Genomic DNA, 25,224 nt, shown 5'->3' with positions numbered 1-25,224 from the left:
CAACAATCGTTTTGGAGAGCACTCAACTGATGACTGAAAAAATTGAGTCAGATTTGTTAGCTTGTCACATCTCCAACCTCTCTCATTGTAATCCTAACCCTCAATTGTTGTGCATCTTACTTGTTCTGTTCTCATTTCATGTAAAAGGATTTTATGTAAGAGGTCTTCTCCACCTATTGGAAGGATTTAAGAAGGAGAAAACTAGTAGGCATTTAGGCGCAAGGGTTTCGAACCATGTGATTAATCTGTTTGTATTTATGTTATTTACTTTCTGCTGCACTAACATTGTTGATTGACATTGCTATCAATTATTAGGAATATACATTTTAGGTCAAGTGCTATTACTCCTCTTGTATTCGGCCATTGAACCCTCACGGTTATAATAAGTGGCATCAAAGAAAATGGCCAGAGTAAAATTTTCAATATTGAAGCTCGAGGGGAATTTTCAACTCATTGAAGAGGGGGATGTTTCTGTATTTTAGAATTGACATTGATACGGCAGTAGTGGTGGAAGAAGGGTATGAACATCATTTAGACAATAATTGAAAGATATTGTCTTTGTCTAGGTTAACCAAGAAGCAAAAAAGAAGAGCTAGCCTCAAATTTAAAAGCAAAATTGGCACTCAAGAGCACACTTTCTGAGTAAGAGATAATTAAGATTAGAAAGTACATAAATACTAAAGAATATTGGGAAAGGGTAGTCAAACTGCATGAAGAAACATTGGAGGCAAAACATGTGAAGAGGGATTTTCTATTGATGCAAGTAAACACTTTTAGAATGAAGGGGAAAAGTGGCTTAAGTGCATGCAGGATACAAGGAGCTCATTCATGAGCTTATTAGTATTAGAGATGAAACATCAAACTAGGATCTCCTTCACAATGCTCTCAATGGATTCCCACAGATGCAACAATAACCATGGTGGATCACTTTTATTTGTGAAGGACCTCAATTTAAATACAATTGATGAATTATTTTCAACTATAAGGTTGCATGAATGTAGGTATGCAAAACTTGAAAAGTAAGAAATTGAAGATAGATCCAGTTGACTCAAGTAGTCGTTGGCTTGGAGAGCAATCAACTGGTGACAAATAGAGTCAACTTAGAGATGGATTGGAGGACTGAAGACTATAGCAATTGCAGTCAACTAGGATGGCAGGCAGCTGACTGAGCAGTGATACAATAAAACAGTTAAGTTGAAGGTAACTTGGAGGCTATAACGGATGACAGGGGAGCTTGCAAAGTTTTGTAGTTTGCACTTAACTTCTTACATCTCTAAGCTCTCATTGTAATCCCAAACCTTAATTGTTGTGCTTTTTTGTTCTCATCCCTTATAAGAAGATGTGTAAAAGGGTTCTCCAACTCTGGAAGGATCTAAGGAGAAGCTAGTGGGCATTCAAGAGTGAGTTGCCAAAAGAGTCATAGGCTGTGCAATAGGAATGAGGATCCTGACCATCCATGTTAGGATTTACATTTACGTTGTTTGCTTTTTGTTGCACTAACATTGTTGATTGACTTTGATAGAGTGTTAGTAAGAGTAAGAATCATCAAATTGCAGGTCGGGTGCTATTCATCCCCCTCTACCCAGCTAACCATTGTAACCTCATGATGCGTCTGAGATGAACGTAATCATCTTTTTTGCTACAATTATAACCTCATGGTCCCAACACAAGATACCTTTTCTTGTATCCAACTGGAGCTATTGTATGCCTTCCTTATTTCCTTTTGCGACCTCTAACATGAATCTTAGGGTCATATAAACAATTAGAATCTTTTATCCTTGCATTGGAGAGATCTTTCTTCACATCAGAACCTCTATCTACTGACATAGCATCAAACATGGCTTTCTCCAAAATAACCTACTCTTCACAGCATGCACGAACTCAAGGCTCTTATGCCCAATCTTGCAGTGGATTTAAAATAAATCACTTCCCTAATCTTCTCTCTAAAGTTCTCATGGCAAAATATTATCCACGAGAACACACATAGCAAATTATCTCAATCATATCTGATGCAGTGACCTGGTCAATTCTTATAGTATTGTATTGTATATCACTGCAACAGTCAAAGGAAGAATTCTGGATAGATAAAGTGAAGGTGAAGCCCTTGAACTGAAAACAAGGCCTCCAAGGTGATAAGGATTGAGCAAGATCATTGAGTGAACATGGCTCTTTCATAACACTCCTTTTATATTTATTGAAACTATGAAGGAATAAGCAAAATAAGCAGCTGCTAGATCAATTACCATTATACCCAATGAAATATTCCAAATCCTTCAGATCTTAGCTCTCGTTGTCTCTACAGGTGGCATTCCCCTAGTGTTCGTTAGATCCAGATCCATTAATACAATTATATCCAAAGTAGAATCTTGCATTCTTTTGATTTGATCTACAAGCTCAGGAGCAGTGCTTCCCTAATTTGATTTGTTGAAATGAAGCAAATACACCCAATTCACAGGGTGCCCTTGCATGGGAAGTATGTCTTAGCAAGCTCTAAACGTAGATCTCTTCACCTCTAACTTAATTCTTCTGGATTGCATGATGGTCCATATTCTTGTCTTCAAATTGCCAAGGAATTGACATGGCAAACAACCATGCTGGCCATTTCTTTAATTATGAATCAGCTAAGTTTTCCAGTTATTGTTTGATCCATAAAGTATGGTAGATTATCCTAGTGTCTTATAAAGTTTTCTTTTTAGTCTAAGCACGCAACATTCTTAGTACATTTAAGAAGCTTCTCTCTCTTTTGACTATCATTCTTTTATCATATTAATGATACTTTTTTGAATATTTTCTTTCTGAATAATACATTCAAGATAAAATTTTTAGTTATGGGAATTTACTTTTTGACCATCTTAATCATTCTGTATATATATAGATATTTTTTATTATTTAGATTACATTTCATTTATTTAGTTTTAATTCTACTAAGCATTTTTACTTCCCAAAGTTGGTCTTCACAATTTAAGCTTTGAATTTATTTTATTTAGTCTTGTTTATTTTTTACAAATTTATTTTTGTAAGTAGTATATATTTGTTTTGATGGAGATTTATATTGAATAAGATTGGTGACTTCAAGCAGTGCTTGAAACATCCTAACACTTTATGATTTTTAAAGTTTTTTTTAAACATGTAGTACCAAACATCCTAAATTTTGTAATTTAATAACTCAACTCCAATGTCATGCATTCTAAACACGTTCAATTAGAAACCCATATAAAAAAAGAAACTATTTGCATCTGAACATCATAGTAGTAAATGAATATCCAAAAGATCGAAAGGTGCAACCAATCAATTAAGGGGTCCTAAAACATCTAATAATCAACTTACATCATCGACTCAAAAAAAAAGGAAAACTCAACATCCTATTGCAGAGAATGACATAAACGAAATGAAAAGGCCATGGGGAGTGCACTGTCGGTACGAGCTAGCTCATCTATCAAGACCCTCCGCCCCCTCATTACCAACACCATATAGGCTTAGTGAGTCTAATGACTTAGCAAGTTCAACATTTTATAACAAGAAATAACTACACATACACATGCTTTTTAATATATCTTTAAGGAAATAGCTGGAATATTTAAAATGAAATTTAGAATTTCCTGCCATCATTTAATTCCATGCACCTTTAGACTGCAATTTGCTAACATCAAACATTTACTTTTGCATCAACATTAAATTTCATAATATTTAAATGAGTATAGTTCAGTGAAAGTGGCTCCTTTACATCAACTTTTGTTCGTTTGGCCAAATATTTTCCCTAGTAGTAGGTTTGGTCGTATTCCTTGGTATCCTCTAAGCTAGGTTCCACAAGCTTGGGTAAGGTTTCCGGTATCCTCTAAGTTGGATCCTTACCATAGTACTGGAAGGTTTTTCGATATCCTCTAAGCCAGGTTCCACTTGCTTTGGGTAAGGATTTCCGGTATCCTTTAAGCCAGATCCCACAATCCTTTTTTTCTCTAATTTGATAAAGAATTCCGATATTCTCTAAGTTGGACTCCTTTACCCGTCACATTGCCATATTCAGCAACAAGAAAAATAGCTTACCTTTCATGCATTAACAAAAAAAAAAAAAGGCAGCCCGATGCATGAAGCTTCTGCTATGCGGGATCCCGGGGAAGGATCCATTGTATGCAGCCTTATCCTGCTTTTTGTAAGAGGTTGTTTCCAGGATTTGAACCTGTGACCTTTTTGGTCACAAAGCAACAACTCTACCGTTGTGCCAAGGCTACCTTTCATGCATTGACAGTTATAAAAAAAATAAGATAATTTACTTTGCATGATAAGACAAAGCAATCTACTTTTCATGCATCAAGAGTCGTTGCTAAAACAACACGTTTTGCTTTTCTTGTATAAAAATAAATAAAAATCATTACTTCATGATATGTTAAATGAATTAATTGTGCTTAGTCATAAATAAAAAGTACTATCTTTAAGGGTTAAAATTTTAGAAACTTAAATCAGCATGCAGGCAACTAGAAAACGAACACAAAAAAAATAATATTTCCAGCATGCAAAACAGCAGCCGAACTTCCCAAAGGAAAACAGATTTCCAGCATGAAAAACAGCAGCTGAACTTCCCAAAACAAAATAGATTTCCAGCATGAAAAACTGCAGCTGAACCTCCCAAAACGAAATAGATTTCCAGCATGAAAAACAGAAACGAAATAGAAAAACAGCAGCCGAACCTCCCAAAACAAACAGATTTCTAGCATGAATATTTCTGAGCAAGATAGTCATAGAACTTCATCAAAACCTTCCTACGATTGAAAAAGAAACTTTTTAACAACAAGGCATGCAACCAACCTCAAAACATTCATACTACGATGCATATATCGCAAACAAACATGTTAGAAAACTTGCCTTAGTGTTTGGTGTCGGTGAAGATTCTTAGTGAGATGTAGGGGAAACAATGTTAAGCTCTCCGATAAGGTTCTTCCTCAATCTCCTCAAAGGTTGCTAGGGTTTGGATGAGGTGGGGGGACGACGACAACAAAACAAAAAAAATAAGGAAACCTCAATTTCTCTCATCAAGGGATATATTTAGGGTAGGGAAGAAGGGTTTTCTAATCAATTGGGTCGGGTTCATTAATTTTATTACTTAGCATGTTATTTACTCAGCCTCCTTTAGTATAGTTATGGTGCATAATTAAATAATTTTAAAAAATAAATTTTAAAACTCAATTTAATCAAATTTACTAGAATTGGTTTTAGGCACTACAATTCCTTCCGCTTAAATGAATTTCGTCCTAAAAATTTTAAAACTTACAGAACAGTTCTGGATAACGACTCCTCATGTCAGACTCGGTCCCAAATGGCCTCGTCAGAATGATTCAACCATTTGACCTTGGCCATCTTGATCACCCTATTCCGCAGATTCCTCTCTTGCCTGCCTAAGATTTGCATAAGCTTCTCTTCGTAGGACAAGTTTGGTGTAAGCTGCAATGACTCATAATTCAGTACATGCGAAGGCTTCGACATGTACTTCCTCAGTATTGACACGTGGAACACATTGTGCACTCCTACAAGATTCGGCGGTAAAGTCACTTTGTATGCCAATACTCCCACTCTGTCTAGGACCTCGAATGACTCAATGAACCTAGGCTAAGCTTGCCCCTCCCAATCGCATAACACCCTTCATGAGTGCTATCTTCACGAAAACGTGATCACCAACAGCAAAGTCAAGGTCTCTCCTTTTATTTGCATAACTCTTTTGCCTACTTTGAGCCGTCTTCATCCGATTTCAGATTCTGACTACCACTGCTATCTGTTGTATGGTCTCCGGACCCATCTCTGTCCTTTCCCCTACTTCGTCCCAATGGATAGGCGATTTGCATTTCCTCCCGTATAAGGCTTCGTATGAAGTCATACTTATCATCGATTGGAAACTGTTGTTGTAGGTAAACTCCACCAACGATAGCTTCTTCTCCTAACTTCCTGGATAGTCTATCACGCACGCTCGAAGTAGGTCCTCTAGAATTTGTATCACCCTTTCAGGCTGCGAATGAAACGTTGTACTGAACAATAACTTCGTTCCCATGGCAGAATGGAGACTCTTCCAGAATGTCGAAGTGAATCGTGGATCTCTATTTGACACTATAGAGATTGGAATGCCATGCAATCTGATTACAATAATAACCAAGTCTTATCCCATTAGGTGGGGTCGGCTATATGGATCTTTTTACGTCATGGAGTATGCCATGCAATCTGACTACTTCCCTAATATATAACTCTGCATACTGTCATAGAGAAAGTCGTCTTTACTGGCAGACAATGTGCAGATTTGGTGAGATGGTCAACTATCACCCATATAACATAGGATCCTCTCTCTGTCCGCGGTAACCCCACTATGAAATTAGTCATGATATTTTCCCACTTCCACTCGGAATAAGGAGTGGCTTAAGTATCCTCGTTGGCCTCTAGTATTCTGCCTTAACTTGCTGACACGTTAGACATTCAGATACAAAACGTATAATATCTCGTTTCATACCCGACCACCAATACAACTGCTGTAGATCTCGGTACATCTTTGTACTCCCTGGATGAATGGAAGACGGGGTGGAATGAGTCTCAGTCATCACATCGACTCGCAAGGTGTTCGATCCTGGCACCTAGAGACGACCTCTGAACTTGACGATACCATCCTCCACCGTGTAGAGGGCACGTCCCTTGGCCTCATCTCGTTGCCTCCACTTCTGCAGTTGTTTGCTCATCTCGAATACGGTCTCTCAGTGTAGGATGCATTGTTAAAGTGGACAATCGCGGAGCGTCGCCCCTTGCATAAATCTCCAGTCCAAACCTCTTTATGTCTGGAAAGTTTTTTATACCATCTGTGCTATAATGGCTGTCTTTCGACTCAAGGCATTTGCAACGACATTAGTTTTTCTCGAGTGATAGCTAATCTCGCAATCATACCTTTACAAGCTAAAACCAACGCCTCTGCCTCATGTTCAGCTCTTTCTATGTGAAGTACTTAAGACTCTTGTGATCGGTGAATATCTTGCACTTCTCACCGTACAAGTAGTGTCTCCTAATTTTCAAGGCCAAAACCACTGTTACTAACTCTAGGTCATGAGTTGAGTAATTTTACTCATGCAACTTCAACTGTCTGGACACATAGCCAATAGCTCTCATGCTGCATCAAAACTGCACCCAACCCAAGCTTAGAAGTGTCAGTAAACAACACAAAGTCCCCTTGCCCTGACATGGATAACATAGGTGTGGTTGTGAGTACTCGCTTCAATTCATTGAAGCTCCTTTGACAGGAGGCTCCCCACTTGTACATAGCATTCTTTTTGTCAACATTGTCAGTGGTACTATAATGCTCGAAAATCTCTTAATGAATTTCCGGTAATAGCCCGCAAAGCCCAAGAAACTACGAATCTCAGATGCATTCCTAGGCATTGTCCATTCTTTCATGGCCTCTACCTTCGACGGATCAACTTCTAACCCTTCCTTCGAAAGGAATGCTACCCTTTTTAACCAAAACTCGCACTTACTGGACGTCGCAAATAGTTTCCTGTTTTGCAAAATCTGTAGTGTTGTCCTCAAATGTTGACTATGCTCCTCTCTATCCCTAGAATAGATAGTATGTCATCTATGAAGACAATGATAAATTGATCGAGATGTGGCTGAAATATGTGATTCATGAGATCCATGAAGATCGCCAAAGCATTGGTCAACCCGAATGACATCAATAGGAACTCATAATGCCCATACTGAGTTCTGAAGGTTGCCTTATGTAGCTTCTTTCACCTTCAGCTGATGATACCTTGATCGAAGGTCTGCTTTGAAAATACTGCAGCGGTAATTGATCAAATAGGTTTTCGAATCTCGAGAGTGGGTACTTATTTTTCACTGTGACTCGGTTCAACTGTCGATAATCAATACAGAGCTTCATACTATCGTCCTTCTTGATAAACAGTATTGGCGCACCCCACAAGGAGAAACTAGGGCGAATGAAACCCTTCTCTAACATCTCCTGAATCTGTTCCTTCAACTCCTTTATCTCTGGGGGTGCTAATTGATACGGTGCCTTAGAAATTGGCACTATACCTGGCATAAGGTCAACAGTAAACTCCACCTCCCTCGGGTGGAATGCCAATAACGTCAAGGAAAATATTAGGAAACTCCCTGACCACCTTTACCTCTTCCAATGATGGACTGCCTGTAGTAGGGGCCGGAATCAAACCGGCTAAGAAAGCCCGACAACCTTTAAGAATGAGTCTCCTTGCTCTTATACAGGATATCACTCTGGGCAAAGCCGAGCATCTCGATACTTCAAACCAGAATTGCTCTTTTCCGTTCTATCTGATCAACACTACCTCTGCTAGTAGTCAATCAATATCCCATTCTCAGACAACCAATCCATTCCGAGTATAACATCAAACTCTGGCAGTGGCAGTATGATAAGATTGGCATAAATTGGGTGACTGTGGAAGTCAAGCTTAAGCTCTTTGGCCATGCTGGAAGACCAAAGTGCTTCCCCTTATGGGACGGTCACAGTATAACTTACAACAAGTTTAACAGTTTGAATGCCCCTACGTTTCACAAAGGTCTTAGATATGAAAGAGTGATTAGCCCTGAATCCAATAATGCCTTAGTGGCTACCCCTGCTATGGAGATTTTTCTTGCAGGTGCTTGGTCACACGCAATTTCCTCATGACTTCAAGGTAGGTTCAAAATTTTAAAGATTCAATCACTAATAATGGAAAAAGAACTAAATTAATGCTGATGAGTAAGTATATTTGTAATGAGTGTCATTACATATATCCGCCCTGAAGCAGGCTGCTTCAATTGCGGGCTATCTTTGGATATGTGTCTAGCAACTCCGCATTTGAAGCACTTGTTCGATCCCCACATGCATGTACTGTAAGGCTTGCGCTTGCACTCCTTGTATAAGGGCTTTTACTCAGTGTTAGGGGTGACATGCTTGTGAGGTTGTTGTTATGTGGCTCTCTGAACAATTTCTTCCCTTGCTGTAGTTGCACTGATGGTGGCCTCTTCCTCTGCATCTCACAAGCAATGTCCTTCAGAGCTTGCTTAGTTCGGAAGGCCCTAGAAATCGTAGTAGAGTACTACGTAGGGTCCTCCATCATGACATCACTACGAATAGTCGATCGTAATCCATCCATAAAGTGCTTCGGCTTCTCCGCCGCATCCTTGGCAATTAGGGGCATGAAATGACACCCCCGATTAAACTTCCTCACATACTCAGCCATCGATAAGTCTCCTTGCCTCAAGTTCATAAACTCCCGCGTCATCCGTACATCTGTAGTGAAATACTTGGCATAGAATACCTTCTCTAACCCATCCCATGATAGCATATTCATATCCACAAAAAGCTCCGCTCCTTCTCACCATAATAATGCATCCTCTTTCAGTAAATAAGTAACACACCTTACTCTGTCAGCGTCACTAAGGGCCATGAATTTGAATATCACCTCTATAGATTGAATCCATCCCTCGGCAACTAGTGGGTCAGTCATTCCCGTAAAATTCTTCGGATCCATTTTCCTGAAATGCTCGTACATTGCCTCTGTGAGGAGTCTCAGCGTGCTGTTCCAACAACTAAGCCATCCCCTGAAGCACACGATCTCTAATGTCAGACACGATAGCGGTGAAGGCGAAGGTTTCTGAAGCACTCGATCCCCATTGTCAGATGGCGGTGGCTGCGGAGGCGGAGGAGGTTGCGCCTCTTCATACCTCTCCTCCCCATGCCCCCTATTCCTCCTTACATACCGTCTAGGAGGCATCCTTGTACACAGTCCAAAACAAGCACATAAACCATATGTATTTTAAGATAAAAGGTACATCAATTAGGTTCTTAAATTCCTCAGTGTGACTTATCTGAACTTTTAAATTTATAAAGGCTTGACTTCTTGAGCTTCGCAACCGACAGTGTCACACCCTTAATTAGGATCATGCTCTGATACCAATTGAAACATCCTAACACTTTATGATTTTTAAGTTTTTTTTTAAACATTTAGTACCAAACATCCGAAATTTCGTAATTTAATAACTCAACTCCAATGTCATGCATTCCGAACATGTTCAACTAGAAACCCAAATAAAAAAAAAAAACTATTTGCGTCTGAACATCATAGTAGTAAATGAATATCCAAAAGATCGAAAAGTGCAACCAACCAATTAAAGGGTTGTAAAACATCTAGTAATCAACTTACATCATTGACTCAAAAAAGAAAACTCAACATCCTAATACGGAGAATGATATAAACTGAAATAAAAAGGCCATTGGGTGTGCACTACTTGGTACGAGCTAGCTCATCCATCAAGACTCTCCGTCCCCTCATTACCTGCACCATATAGACCTAGTGACATGGTTTAAAGTGCCGTGTGGAGATGGTCGAAACGGGCAAAACATCTCGTTCCGCTTGACGACCGGCACCGGCACGACCCCGACACCAGACCCACGACAGTTGCGATGTGTTGCTTGACCTCGTGGCTGCAACGGAGGGGTCAGCACGACCCCGACACCATACCCACGACAGTTGCGATGTGTTGTGTGACCCCGTGGCTGCAACGGAGGGGTCGGTTGACCTCGCAACAATATCAGAGAGGTCGCATAACCCTTTCGCTACCGCCACAGAGACGTTGTGCGACCCTGTGGCTGCTGTAGAGGGGTCGCACAACCACCGTGGTTGCACCGGAGGAGTCACGCGAACCCCGCGGCTATGGCTGAGGGGTCGCACAACCACAAGGCACCACCAAAGTAGTGCGAGCTCGCTAGTGGTGTCAGATTTCGGATTTTTTTTAATTAAACTTAGGTTAATTATTTTAATCAACTCCTAGTTATGATGGAGATAATCTAAATAGGCTTTATTAAACTCTCATAAATTTTTTATTTATTTATTATCTATTTTTATATCTTTTTCTTTTTTTAAAGATTATTTTTTATATTATATATTTTTTTAAAAAGGGTAGCCCGGTGCACGAAGCTCCCGCTATGCGGGGTCCGGGGAAGGATTTATTGTACGCAGCCTTACCTTGCTTTTTTGCAAGAGGCCGTTTCCAGGATTCGAACCCGTGACCTTTTGGTCACAAAGCAATAATTTTACCATTGCGCCAAGGCTCCCCTTCATTTTTTTATATTGCTTATTTTTTAAATATTTATGTTAAATATTTTATTTTTTAATTAATATATTTTATATTTAAAAACACTGAAACTATATCGGCACAACACGATACGGTACCGAAACTGTATCGTTTCGATCTAGGATCGAAACCTCGGCACGGGTCGAAATTTTTAACCTTGCCTAATGAGTCTAATGACTCAGCCAGTTCAACATTTTATAACAAGAAATAACTACACATACACATGCTTTTTAATATATCTTTAAGGAAATAACTTGAACATTTAAATTGAAATTTAGAATTTCCTGCCATCATTTAATTCCATGCACCTTCATACTGTAATTTAATAACATCAAACATTTACTTTCGCATCAACATTAAACTTCATAATATTTAAATGAGTATAGTTCATTAAAAGTGGCTCTTTTACATCAACCTTCGTTCGTTTGGCCAAATATTTTCCTTAGTACTAGGTTTGGTAGTGTTACTCTGTATCCTTTAAGCCGGGTTCCACAAGCTTTGGTAAGGTTTCCGATATCCTCTAAGTCAAATCCTTACCATAGTACTAGGTTTGGTAGGGTTTTCTGGTATCCTCTAAGTCGGGTCCACTTGCCTTAGGTAAGGATTTTTGGTATCCTCTAAGCCGAATCCCACAATCCCTTTTTTTTGATTTGATAAAGAATTTCAATATCCTCTAAGCCAAATTCCTTTACTCGTCACATTGTCACATTCAGCAACAAGAAAAATAGCTCACCTTTCATGCATTGATAGTCATTAAAAAAAATAAGATAATTTACTTTGCATACAAAACAATCTACTTTTCATGCATCAAGAGTCGTTGCTAAAACAACACGGTTTGCTTTTCATGCATAAAAAAATTAAAAAATATATAAATCATTACTACATGATATGTTAAATGAATTAATTATGCTTAGTCATAAATAAAAAAGTACCATCTCTAAGTGTTAAAATGAAACTTAAATCAGCATGCAGACAATTAAGAAACAAATACAAAAAAAAAACAGATTTCCAACTTGAAAAACAACATTTGAACTTATCCAAACAAAATAGATTTCCAGCATGAAAAGCAACCGTCGAACCTGCCAAAACGATACAAATTTTCAGCATGAAAAATAGCAGCCGAACCTCTCAAAACGAAACAAATTTCTAGCATGAAAAATAGCAGCCGAACTTCCCAAAACAAACAGATTTCCAACATGAAAATTTCTGAGCAAGAAAGTCATAGAAATTCATCAAAACCTTCTAAGGATTGAAAAACAAACTTTTTAACAAAAAGGCATGCAACCAACCTCAACATTCATACTACGACCCATATAGGGTAGACAAACTTGTTAGAAAACTTACCTTAGCATTTGGTGTGAGAAGATCCTTAGCGAGATGTAGGGGAACCGATGTTAAGTTCTTTGATAAGGTTCTTCCTCATTCTCCTCAAAGGTTGCTAGGGTTCGGATGGGCGGCGGCGGCAACAAAACAAACAAAATGAGGAAACCTCAATTTCTCTCATCAAGGGATTTATTTAAAATGTAGGGAAGAGAGGTTTTCTAACAAATTGGGTTAGGTCCGTTAATTTTATTACTTAGCATGTTATTTACCCAGCCCCCTTTATTATAGTCATGGTGCATAATTAAAGAATTTAAAAAAATAAAATTTAAAACTCAATTTAGTCAAATTTTCTAGAACCGGTTTTAGGCACTACAGTGTAACATAATTTGATAGATATTTAAAACTTACCCTTGATGTAAATCTAGAATTAAAATAAACGTATTTGTCACAATCTCATTACCTTAGCACTAGTAACTATTTCATCACACATATCTTTTGTCACATCTATATAACTACTTCTTTATACCCCCATCACAATAATTGTTTTTGGTTTCTATTATAAAGTTAATAAAAATCATATGCCATTCACTATTTTCTTTCTCTATATATCTTGCCATTAGTTGTCTTGTTAAGTAATTAACATCTATAATAGATCTTCCCATCATAAATTAAATTGATTCTCATAAAGTTGTGTCATATCTTATTCTTTTCTCAATAACTCTTTTTCAAAGTTTCATGTTATGATTCAGCAACTTGTTCCTATATAGTTAGGTTATTAGTCTATATTTCTGTCACTTATATGTACTAAGAAAATTATTCCTCCATTCCTCATTCCTTGGGCATCTTCTTGATTCTCAATATTTATACCATGATATTCCAAATCAAATTAGTACAGTTTGATTTGAATTGTTTGCTTATTTTTCAAATTTGACAACTTCCATTAGGTCTTGGCAGAACTCCTACCTCGTTTGAAAAAGGAAGGGCACAGAGTTCTGATATTTAGTCAATGGACATCAATGCTTAACATTCTAGAGTGGGCATTAGAAGTTATAGGTGTAACTTACAGACGTATGGATGGAAGGTAGAGTCATTTTTACTTATTTTTCAATTCATTCTTTGGATTTAACATATTCTAACTTTTCAGTGAATTCTTGATTCATTTCAGTACTCAAGTGCTAGAAAGACAAACTATAGTGGATACCTTCAACAATGATTGTTCCATATTTGCATGCTTGCTCTCAACTAGAGCTGGAGGACAGGGTCTTAACTTGATTGGAGCTGACACAGTTATCATTCATGATATGGATTTTAACCCACAAATGGACCGACAAGCTGAGGATCGTTGTCATCGCATTGGCCAAACTAAGCCTGTTACCATTTATAGGTATGAAATCTATTACCTGCGTATATGTATGATAAGTGTGTGGATATGGAGTTGGTATAAGGAGTCAATCATTGCTAATGGAGGGTATTACCTATTTACAAGTGGTTTAATTTTCTTTTGCAAGGCTGGTTATGAGTCTAACTTTGCTTAAATGGGCTAAATGCAAAGACTCTGAGTGTAGGTATTAGGCTCGTCTACCTTTATTTAACTAATTGGTCATTTATGGATTTTCAAGTCCAGGAGTGATAGGAACAGTCAACTCTTTACGCTGACAAAATCTATAATTGAGATGACTAGAAGAAAGTGAAATATCTTAGAGAAGGAAATAATGCAAAGCTAGTAAACTACACGATAAAACATGGTTGTCTATTTGCATGATTGATCTATTTTGTCTCAAATCTAATCGCCATTCAGTCCTTTTCTTTTTCTTGGTGATGAATAAATCTCTCTATGTACGATTTAGATCTCTAATATTTCTTAAAAAAGTGATTCGAGTGATGGGAGTTTGTACCATGCATCTAAGATTGAATGAGCTTAATATTCAAATATTTCTTCATAAAATGTATTAATTTAACCCTATAAGTAGTGCCACCAACTATAGCACGGTACCACTAGAAGCAGATCCTAATATTTCTTTAAAAACCCCTTAATTGTTTTATAGCAACTAGAAAGGGTTGTAACTGACAAGCATAAAAAAGTGAGTTATTTCTTAGGATCCTTAACTGTTAATAGGCTATGTATAAACACACTTTATTTTTACATAAATTTATATGCTTAAGAAAGACTCCAAAATTCCACCCCAGGGTGGAAGTTAAAAATCAGCACCTTAAATACACAATACATTTAGGCTAGTGCACATAAAATGTTAAGGCTAGTTGCACATAACATTAAGGTTAGTTTACCACGTGTTCAATTAAATTGAAAAGCCATTTTGCCAATGTCAATTCCATGACCAAGGAATACCCCTATTAAATTGTATCAAACCAAGCCAGAGGTAATTACCAATAGAAGACATTAGCATAGAGGGGACCCCTCGAATGGGATCAACTAATGGACTAATTGGTTGCATACCTCTGGGAGCCTTTGGAAATGACTATAAAAGCGTAGCGAAGATTGTTTATAAAGAAACACTCATATCAATTTACATTCATATACATAAAAAAGTCTCATTTTCTTTTGAAAGCATGTTAATAATTTCTTTGAAATAATGTGATAATATTTGTGGAGAAGAAATTGAAATAAATATAAAGAGAACATCTTGGATCTACGACTAAGGCATTTGCATTAAGATTTCCATATTGACGGATGTTGTATCCATATACCTCACAGATAACGTAAATGCAATAATTTATCCTCAAGAAATGGAAATTTTGAAGGGCTAGATTGTAAATTGCTAGATTTTTTGTATTTCTATTTTTTCAAGGAAAGATATTAACTACAATAAAGTGTTATTTTCTGGCAAAAGCTTTTGATAGAACCTAAGGAAAAAAATGAAAGCAAGGAGATTTTCTTGTTCCTAAGGGATTCAGTTAAGATGATATCAAATATTTTTTAGAACTCCCATGATGTATGATGGAATCATCAAATATTTGATTTTTTTTTTTTTTTACTTTGTCTATTACTGAGTAGAGACTTCATAAACAAAGAGAAGATATATACACGAATGAGATATTCAACAACAAGAAGGAAAAAGATTGAATAGAAGAACTCCAAAGCATTTTCTAATCTGTAGATGTAAAGAATGAAAGAATCTGAACAATTGGACTTTCTTTTAATTGTTAAATCTCTGTGTGATTTTTTAAGAGAAATGATATTCATCTAGAATTTTCATCTAGAAAATTCATCTAGATAGACACATAAATGATGGACCCACAAAAAGTGAAATGGTGGGTCCCATCATTTATGTTTCTATCTAGATGAATTTTCTAGATGAAAATTCTAGATGAGTATCACAACTCATTTTTTAAATGTCATGGTGAGCTATTCTAGAACCTCATTTTCAATGGGATCAAAATGATCTCTCATTTGAGGAGAAAATCATTTGAATTGACTAGAATTTGTTGAACAAAAAATAAATTTTGTGAAATTATATTAAATGTTTTACAATATATTACTTACCTTGCTAAAAGTCCAATCATTGTTTGCTAACCACACATTATCTAACCAAATCAATTTCTCTCTTCATGCCTTCTTAAAAAAAATTAATTGTGCTCATTATCACCCAACTAATGAAGAGTTATTGGTAGAATTGCCACATGAAATTGAGCACAATTTTTTAAAGGAATACCCCACTTATTTCTCAATAATAGATTAGAAAAATGCTAAATATCATCTAATTGAGTAGTTGTCTTATATCCTTGTTTGAAGAAACCCTCCCTTCAATTGGTTTTTTTTATGAAAAAAGAAACATAAGATATGAAATCAAGTCTTTCTCTAAGATTCCAATAGTCGTACTCAATTCATGTTAATTATTTTTTTCTTCCTCAAAGAATGGCAATCAAACCATTTCTAATCATGGTCCTTATGGATTGGGTTATCACTATATTAAATGCTATCATTTTCTTTGAATAATATCTCAATTCCCTCTAAAGTTTCAGTAGGTATCTTATAACTAAAATCCCTTTTTTTTCTTCTAGATTCATCTGAAAACATCATTTTGAATTCATTCCATTTGAATTGACATTTTCTTCTTCACAATTATTAGGATTGGAAGAGATATCTAAAGTAATTATTTTTGGATAATCTTTTTGTTAAGATGTATGTTTATTCAAATATGAACTACATCATTGCACCATCTTTTTGAAAAAGAATCTAGGTGTCACCTGGGCACAATTAGCTAGGTGTTGCATCACTTAATAGGTGGCCTTTGGTAAGCAGGGGTTTTAAAAGATGGAGTACGTGGACTGCCCTACCTAGGTGGCACATGTGGTTTGCCTCAGAGATCTATATGAAGTTAGATAATGAAAATTAGTTTTGTTTAGTTTTGAGGTTCAGTTATTAAGAAAAATTAAACCCTAAATCTTCATATTTGCCACAAACATCTAACTTCAACCAAGCCTATTATTTTTAGCAACACCAGAGCTCTCTCTTCGTGACCATTTTCTAACCTTTTTTACTTTTTATTTTTGGCTAAAATTTCTTTTGTTCTTTAAGTTTGTTCTCCCTCCTGTTTCTTTTCCTCATATATTTTTTAGTTTTTCAACATTCATCCTAGCCATTTAACATTTCTTTCTAGATTTTTTACTATTTTTCTCTGCTTTTTATTAGTATTCCTTATAAGGTCATTCGTACCTCTATCCTCTTCATCCTTTTTACCCTATTTTCTACCTTACCCTATTTTCGCTTATATGGATCTTATATTTTTCACTCTGTTACTTTAAATCCATTAAATAATCTTTTATTATATTTATAGTTGTAATGTATGATCCTATTTTAATAATATTGCCTAGGCTGCTGCCTAGGGTCCTTGAAATGTTTTTAATACCTTGAATTGCACAAAAAAGGGTCAAATTATAATTGTTAATATAGATGCTATAGTTATATCCATTAAGCCCTATTACCCAGTTTGGTAGCAACTATTTTGTTAGGATCTGTGGCGCTACGAGAGGAGGGGTAAATATCCATAAACAAAGATAAAAAATCAAAATGAATAACTCTTGTATAAATTACAAGGCCCAAATAAATTTATAAACATACAACAGAAATTAAAAAAAAACAATATTAATAATTTAACACAATTCAGACACTCTTGTCCTACTCCATGGCTTTTTGAGTCACACCTCAGAAATCCCTTTAGAAAATTATTCTTTGTTAAGAGGTAAAGAAACCTCATACAAATATAAAAACAAGTACGAAAATAGAAACTTATAAAAAAGAAACTCAAGGATAAAAATCTTAAATTTTTTGAGGTTTCAACAAGAGTACCAAAAGAGTATGAATATTAATATCCTAAGATGGAGTGTTTTTCTTGAACTCCCCTTGACTCCTCTATTCTAGCCTTCAAACCAAGCTTGGATAAATATCACACAATTATTTTGTTTGAATTCAGTTGACTGAAATGCTAATAACGAAATCCTTATGCTAATTGCACTTGTTTAATCAACTCAATATTTGTTTAATAGACTCAATCGTATTTAGTTGATTCAACCAGATAAGAATGCAAATTTATTTGCCTACTGTTAACATTTCTAGGCGGCTTGAAACCATGTTTAGTCATTTTATATCTAAATTAGTGGACTTAATTGGATGTGACAAGAACCTTATTCATCCAATGATTAACTTAAAACTTCTATTGAATGAATTCAAACACAGAGCAATTTTTTTGCAACAGCTAACTTCCTAATTGACTCAAATAACTTTAATTGACAAAAGCTGAAATAGAAGTCTTTTGTTTACGAGTAGAATGCCAACAATTGTCTTCCAAGTCGACTCGCTGCTTAATCGATTAAAAATACATTCAATCAATTAAAGTTGCTTGAGGATCTTAAGATAACTTGAGATCAAGATTGTTTGTTGACTATGACATAAAACACGTGCTTGGTCTAGTAGATGTCTAGGTAGACTTCTACCCCAAAAAATCAAGTTTAGAGTCCCTCATAACCTCTTAAGACTCACTTATCTTCTTAACTAAAGGTTTTTCCTCCCAATATTCATTTGCTTTCCTATAGGTCTTGTCCCTAGGTTTTCATCCATCCACCTAAAGGTTCCTTCTTTAGGTCTTTATCAACGATGCTAGTCGTGCTTGTCCAACTTGACCTTTTGAGCATCCAACCAAAATCTTTTGGATTTTTGCGTATCATACCAATTATGGGTCAATCAACCTGGACCTTGTTGGACTTATGCTAACACCTTATTGGATTGATCCATATACTAAAACCTCTTGAACTTTGCTAACATTTGTAGAACTATTCTATCTGCCAAGATCTCTTGGGCTTGTATCTGCCAAGACCTTTTGCATTTTTATCAACACCTGTTGAACTTCTTCATTTGCTAAAACCTTTTAGACTTTTTCATCTGTGAAATATTTTATTAACCATAATCTACTTGGGCTTATCCAACTTGCCACCTTAATACTTGTTCAGTCATCACCATACCTGCACTTGCCTTTCAAGCTTTTGCACCTACACGCTTAACAAATATATCTTAATAAGCATAACTAAAACCTTTTGCTAACTACATCAAAACAAGCTGGTCAGACTCGATCACTTGAGTCATGTTTGTACCAATACTATTCGTGACCATTATGGTAAAAAATGTATGCAAAATTTCTACCCTAATTATATGCTTTGGTGTCTCGAGTAGTAAAATCCAGTCAATGAAATAATTTGTTCTATAGACAATATCACTTTTAGTAAAGGTCATAATGTTAGACAAATCATCACAATATGAGATAAAAGGTGAGGTCATAAGTGCCACGCTTCCGGTAGACCAGAAGGTATCCCACCCGGTGACAGTACAATAAGAAAGAGAAATCCAAAACCAATTACACAGAACACCAATCAAGACAATCGATAATTAACCGAACTACTAAATGTCCATGCATGTATGTATGTATGTATATATGTGTGTGTGTATGTATGTATGTATGTATGTATGTATGCACCACAAAACCAAAATAGAGAAAAAGTTTAAAACAGTTAACGCCAAAACGAAATAAAGAATCACAAAACAACATCAAACCAGGACCAGCAAGCTAGGATCTCTAAGTAGTTCTAGACACAACTATCTGACTTTTTAGTCAAAAATACTCCTTTAACATGCAAACTTGGGGTCAAAGGAAGCAGAAATTAAGCACAAATTTCTTAGTGGGTAATCAGAAAAGAAGTGCATGAATTTAATATCTTAAAGAGGTCAAGGGAAACTAACGAAATCATTTTTAATACCACTGAACATTTCTCTTTGAATTCTTTGTTAACTTTTAGAAATTAAAGAACACTAGTTATTGACCTTTGATCATTTTACTAGATGGTCATCATCCAGTCAAAGCATAATAACAACAATTAGATTATAGGACAACAATAAAAGTAAGTCCATAACAAGTATAATCAAAACAAGCAGGGTGTAATGCAATCATAATTGTAAATCCCTAAGAAGTGGACTACTAGAGCCAGTGTCCTTAAAGTATATTAATGTCATATGAACTAAAAGCCGTCAAAATAGATACTGATCATGAGCGACTACACGCTACCACGTTAACTTTGTGGGTGGTCAGGATGCATAGATAAAAATCAACTACGGGCGACATGTTACCACATCAGCTTCGTGGGCAGTTGAGTTTTCATTATTAATTGCTAGAGTTCATACTATTGTAATTAAAAATCAATAGTGAATATAAGTCTTACTAAATCAAACATAGCATTATAGGGTTTATCTACTAGAATTTTGGCTATGACAATGTAAATTAACAATTAGCATAGGTTCAACTAATTCAAATATGGTATCCCAAGACATATAGGTAAGTGTAGTACAATATAAATAATAAACAAAGTTACCTAGATATCAATAGGTATGGAAGGACAAACAACAAAAATGATAGGTGTCAATCTGAGGAGTAACATAGAGCATCAGTTGTTAGTTTTGTTTTTTTAAAGCACCCCTTTTGAAAACAGTATTACAACTTATATAATCCTATTAATTAACTATTCATGCACCAAAGGTAAATTGGAGAGGTCAAAGGATAGAATTACCCACCTCACTTCGTGACAATGTTCTACTGATCGTCTATGAGGAGAGCACTTGGAAGTAAAAGGAGAAAATAAATATATATATAAGAGGGTAAATGGAAAGACGTTAGGGTTCATATTGATTCTCTTTTTTTTTGTTGATTCATTATTATTATCATATTATTATTATATTATTTTTTTTGTTGATTTAATTGATTCATTATTGTTATTATTGTTATATATATATATATATATATATATATATATATATATATATATAACAATAAGTGTGTATGCTGTAAAATTGATTTTATATAGAATGAAAAAGATATATCTAGTACAGTCATAACTATAAAATATGATCATAATTGAATGTATATGTCTCATGTATTATATGTTAGGGAAATGATGTTGCTAAGTGTTCAGATTTGACCATGTTGCTTTTTATGCTTTTTAGTTGATGCATTCGACGATGTTGCATCAAGTGTACATGGATTTGACACATTGCACATAGAGTTTGCAGAGCTTATGTAGTCAACAATTGTAACAAAAGGTGATTACTTTCATTTCAGGTGCCTCTCACAGCTCGTCCCTAGGTTATGTGAAGGGACGTAAATCACGGGGTCAGCTTATAGTCGACCGCCAAGTGACTAGATGGTGGGAGTTTTTTTTTCCAGCTTATTTAGTCAACAAGATTGAGCATTGAGTGGTTGTGGATGTAGTTATGGAGATCATGTGTGGCTCGGAGGCCTAGTATGAGTGGGCTTGGTAGATGCAAAGGAGTTTGATGCATATTATATCAGAGGCCTAATGTGAGATGATTTAGGGCTAGGATTTAAGCATAAGAGCATTAGAGATTATGTGAGTTAAATGTCATCTTAGGGCTTATTTTTGGGTAGCATTATTGTTGATGTGTTGTTTAGCTAGATACTACATATTGGCTTAGTTTGAAGCCTTCCACCAAATGACTATTGATCCCAAGTCATAATATGTTGCTTGATCAGTCCCAAACATTGCCTAGTTTTACAAGTAGGTAAATTGAAGGATGGATCATCGATTGGTTTTTGTTGAAGGTGAGTTTAGTCAACTAAAGCATGTCAATTAATCGAGTGAAGGGTTCGATAAACAAAATATTCCTGTTCAAGTATCAGTTGGTTGGAGAATTGAGTAGGTGACTTGAAGGGAAATCTAGTGTCGACTAATCATTAGCTGTATAATGTTAACATTTGCTTGATCAATTGAATGGAGAATTTTTAGTCAATTAGAGTTAGAAAAAATATAGCCATTAGAGTCCTCTTATAAAAATTCTTAAGAAGCTTTGAGCTGCATAGAGGTTACATAGAAACATACTCATTCTCTAATCAAATGCTAACATTGCTCAAAGGTCATCAAGGGGACAAGGTTGAAGGCTTCAACTCAAACTCTTGGTATTCTCTCTACACTTTCATTGAATTTGAGAGGATATTATTTAAAAGATCTCAAGTTGGAATTGTAAGAGTTTTTCCCCAATGCATCTTGTGAAGGGGTGGTTCTAGACATGTTATAGGACGGATTTGAAAGATATCTAAATTATGTTAAATTATTGTGTTAGTGTATGCTGTGTTTGCGTACTTATTTACTTGACAAGATCAAATCCACACGATCACCTTCAAACAACTAACCGTGTTTTGCATGAGTATTTGCATTTAAGGGTGTTGCTTATTCAACCGTCTCTAGTGAGGTGCATTAAACCCATCCACTGATTATGACACTACAAGTATGGTGAGAAGAGATATATTTTGCATTCTAGAGGGGCTATAACTAGTACAGTAGTGTCTATCTCAATAGGAAATGCTATGGTACCTTTGGATGTTGTTTAAACTATTGAATTTGTATAATTAGAAGCAACCAATTAGGCTTGCGATGAAAGCTAGAAATAATCCAATTTGATCACCACTTTGAGATAGATCTTAATAGAAAACTATTGATTAACGACAACTGAAAATTGAGTTTAGGAATTCATTTTAGAAAATTATTAACTCTAGAGATATGTTAATATGGAGAAGATAAAATTGTTTAAAGCATGCACAAAACTGGAACGTCCTTTTTTCCAACTGGAGAATGGGTTATTCACATTTAATGGTCAAAGGCTAATTGAAAGCTAAATAGTGCTGACTAAGAAGCCTTGGAGAAAAAGAGATGTCTCTTGAGTTAGCATAACATGTGGAACTATCAATATAATTTCAGTCATTCAGTTGCAAAAGCATATATTTCAATTTCCAATTGCCTGGAATTACAGTGCTACTTGTGGAGTACATAGTTTTTTCCTTATCCCTAATTTACTTTTCTGTGGCGTTAGAGACTGCCATCAGTTAACAGTTCGCTTTAGGCAGTGCAACTTTCTTATATGCAACAATAGTACATAATGGGAAACATCTGATACAATAGTTCCTTTGACATTCAGAAACTTGTTTGTATTATTCTTTGCACCATTAAATTAAAGTGAATTTTCTGGATGCGTAAATTGTGTTTTAAGAAATTTACATGCACAATTGTTAGTAAATCCTAAGGCTACTTCTATCATGGGACTTCTCATTTCTGTACTCAGTTGTCTGTTAACAGGCTTGTTACCAAGGATACTGTTGATGAGAACATATATGAGATTGCAAGGCGGAAATTGGTTTTGGATGCTGCAGTCCTTGAGTCTGGAATCGAGCTGGATAATGAAGATGTTCCTGAAAAGACTATGGGAGAAATTTTGTCATCACTTATTCTCATCTGAAATTTACCCAAACCATAAAGTCAATGAGATTTGATCACATTTCTGATGGACCTTACGTCCTAGAGCTGATTCAAATGCCTCTTACACTGAAAGTTGAACCTGCTTTGCAGTATCTTCATTTGGTTCTCTTATTTTGCGTAGTTAGTTACAGTAAAATTAATATCTTTCAGTGTTTTTCAGGAGAAATGGCCTAAGGGAAAATGTCTTTGTAAGTTTTTGTTCGATTATCCCAGTCATTTAAGTTTCTATGAACAAATTGACGGCTTCTACAAGACAATGAGATGCAGACTGACTCAAGTCAAAACAATTGGTTTTGTGGTTGACCTCCATACTATTAAGTGTACAATTGTATGATACAGAATACAGATCTCATTATAAGTGATGGGGGATTTGCCCATTCTACTTTGATCAGATTATTCTTTTTCCTTGTAACATCATTACAGCAATTGGTTTTTTTGCTGTCACGATAAATTCATTCATGTGGCAAGATGCATATTGCACTAAGATGACTAACAGATTAAATATAGTGAACAAACAGATCGCCGGCGCTACATGTTTCAAATACCTTCTTTGAATTCATGCTACTTTCCTATTCAGGTTAATTGCACATTTTGTCAAGTAAAATGCCTAAACTTGCATTCATTGTGGTCAAATATTTGTTCCTATGGGGTGTTTAGTTAGTTAAAGGTGATAGATTTATTATGAGTAGAGATTAATTTCTAGTGGACACATGTTCTTAAAAAAAACTTTTTCTATTTAGCTATTTGGCGGTTGGTTATAAGTTGATCATGTGATTTATCTCTCTTCACATGGACTGTAAGGAGTATCTAAGATGAGCGTAATCGTCTTTATTACAATTGGGGTCAAACATTCTATATAGAAATGAACATGTTTGATTGTGATTATGTTTTAATCAACTGATTGGGAGAGATTTTTGAAGTCATCTTTTCCATAGTAAATTCTCACTAGAGATTAGGAATGTGTTGTTGGTGTAGCTGTCTTCTAAGGGGCCTGCTCATTGAATCATTATAGTTGGCAATGGCTGGATGAGGGATTGATGACTTCTTGGTCATGATTATTTAATTGCTTCATTCTTTTGGATGGTCATAGCACTTTTTTAGATTGTCCAGATATGGCAATATTGTCGAAAATAATTGTATGGTCAAAACGAGAGTTAAATTTAATTGCCCTACTTATATTTTATAAAATGTGATGACTTTGGTGCCAACTTTAAAAAACAAAAGTGATAGACTTTTGTACAACCATTCATTTTTGTGCTCAGTGAACCTTAATTTTTTGGAACTTTTTAGAGAACTGATGAGACGAATTGATTGGTTGAATTTGTAAGTATTTGAAGTGTTGAAATGAAATTGTTTATTTAAAATGGAGGGGACATGATCAAAGGATGGACAAGGGATGCAGCACTTTGTTTGAATTCGAGTTTTAGAACTGTGCAAAAAAGAAAGATACCATCAAGGAGCTTGTTGGTAAAATTTTGAACATGGTGTGTAAAATTGGAGATCAATTTGATTATAATTCAAAATCGACGATTCAATAGCTCGGAATTAACAGTTTAACAGTTTAGATCTTTCCAGTTCAATAGTTCAAAGAATCTTGCCCATTAATCTCAATCTTCAAAGATGGTTATAATACACAGTTTACAATCGTTGTTTACAGTCTGATTTACGATTTATGATAGTTCAAGATTATGATTTATATATATTTTTATTATTTTTTAAAAATTATAAATATAAATTAAAACAATGTAAACTTATTTAGGTTAATCTTTTTAGATAGGGAATTAAAGTACATGTAGTTGTTAATTCCTTAGGTACCAAAATTTTATAATTCCTCTTTTGAAAATTAATTTTTGAAAATTATTTATACAATTTTCATGTCACTTGATTTTGCACTTGATACTAATGATGTCACGCCCCAGAGGAGACCCTGTCCAAGAAAATTTCGGCAGCATCTCCCCTGTA

General features: G+C 35.5%; 1 protein-coding gene across 2 annotated transcripts in view; it reads left to right on the top strand.

Moving 5' to 3' along the window:
• LOC121985336 (protein CHROMATIN REMODELING 19-like) overlaps window positions 1-23,653 on the top strand; it is a 64,478-nt gene extending 40,825 nt beyond the window's left edge. The window contains exons 10-12 of one of the 2 annotated variants that reach the window (XM_042538720.1): window positions 13,380-13,516; window positions 13,601-13,819; window positions 23,083-23,653. In XM_042538720.1, coding sequence (XP_042394654.1) covers window positions 13,380-13,516; window positions 13,601-13,819; window positions 23,083-23,242 — 516 coding nt within the window. In that variant the 3' untranslated portion in view covers window positions 23,243-23,653. Of the gene's footprint in view, window positions 1-13,379; window positions 13,517-13,600; window positions 13,820-23,068 lie in introns of both variants that reach the window. The other variant, XM_042538719.1, reaches the window with a different exon arrangement.
• The last annotated feature ends 1,571 nt before the right edge of the window (window positions 23,654-25,224 follow it).

This window comes from Zingiber officinale, chromosome 5B, assembly GCF_018446385.1.
Source record: "Zingiber officinale cultivar Zhangliang chromosome 5B, Zo_v1.1, whole genome shotgun sequence".
NCBI classification, from domain to species: domain Eukaryota; kingdom Viridiplantae; phylum Streptophyta; class Magnoliopsida; order Zingiberales; family Zingiberaceae; genus Zingiber; species Zingiber officinale.
The sequence above is the reverse complement of the archived record's forward strand: the minus strand, read 5'-3'. Positions and strand labels throughout refer to the sequence as shown.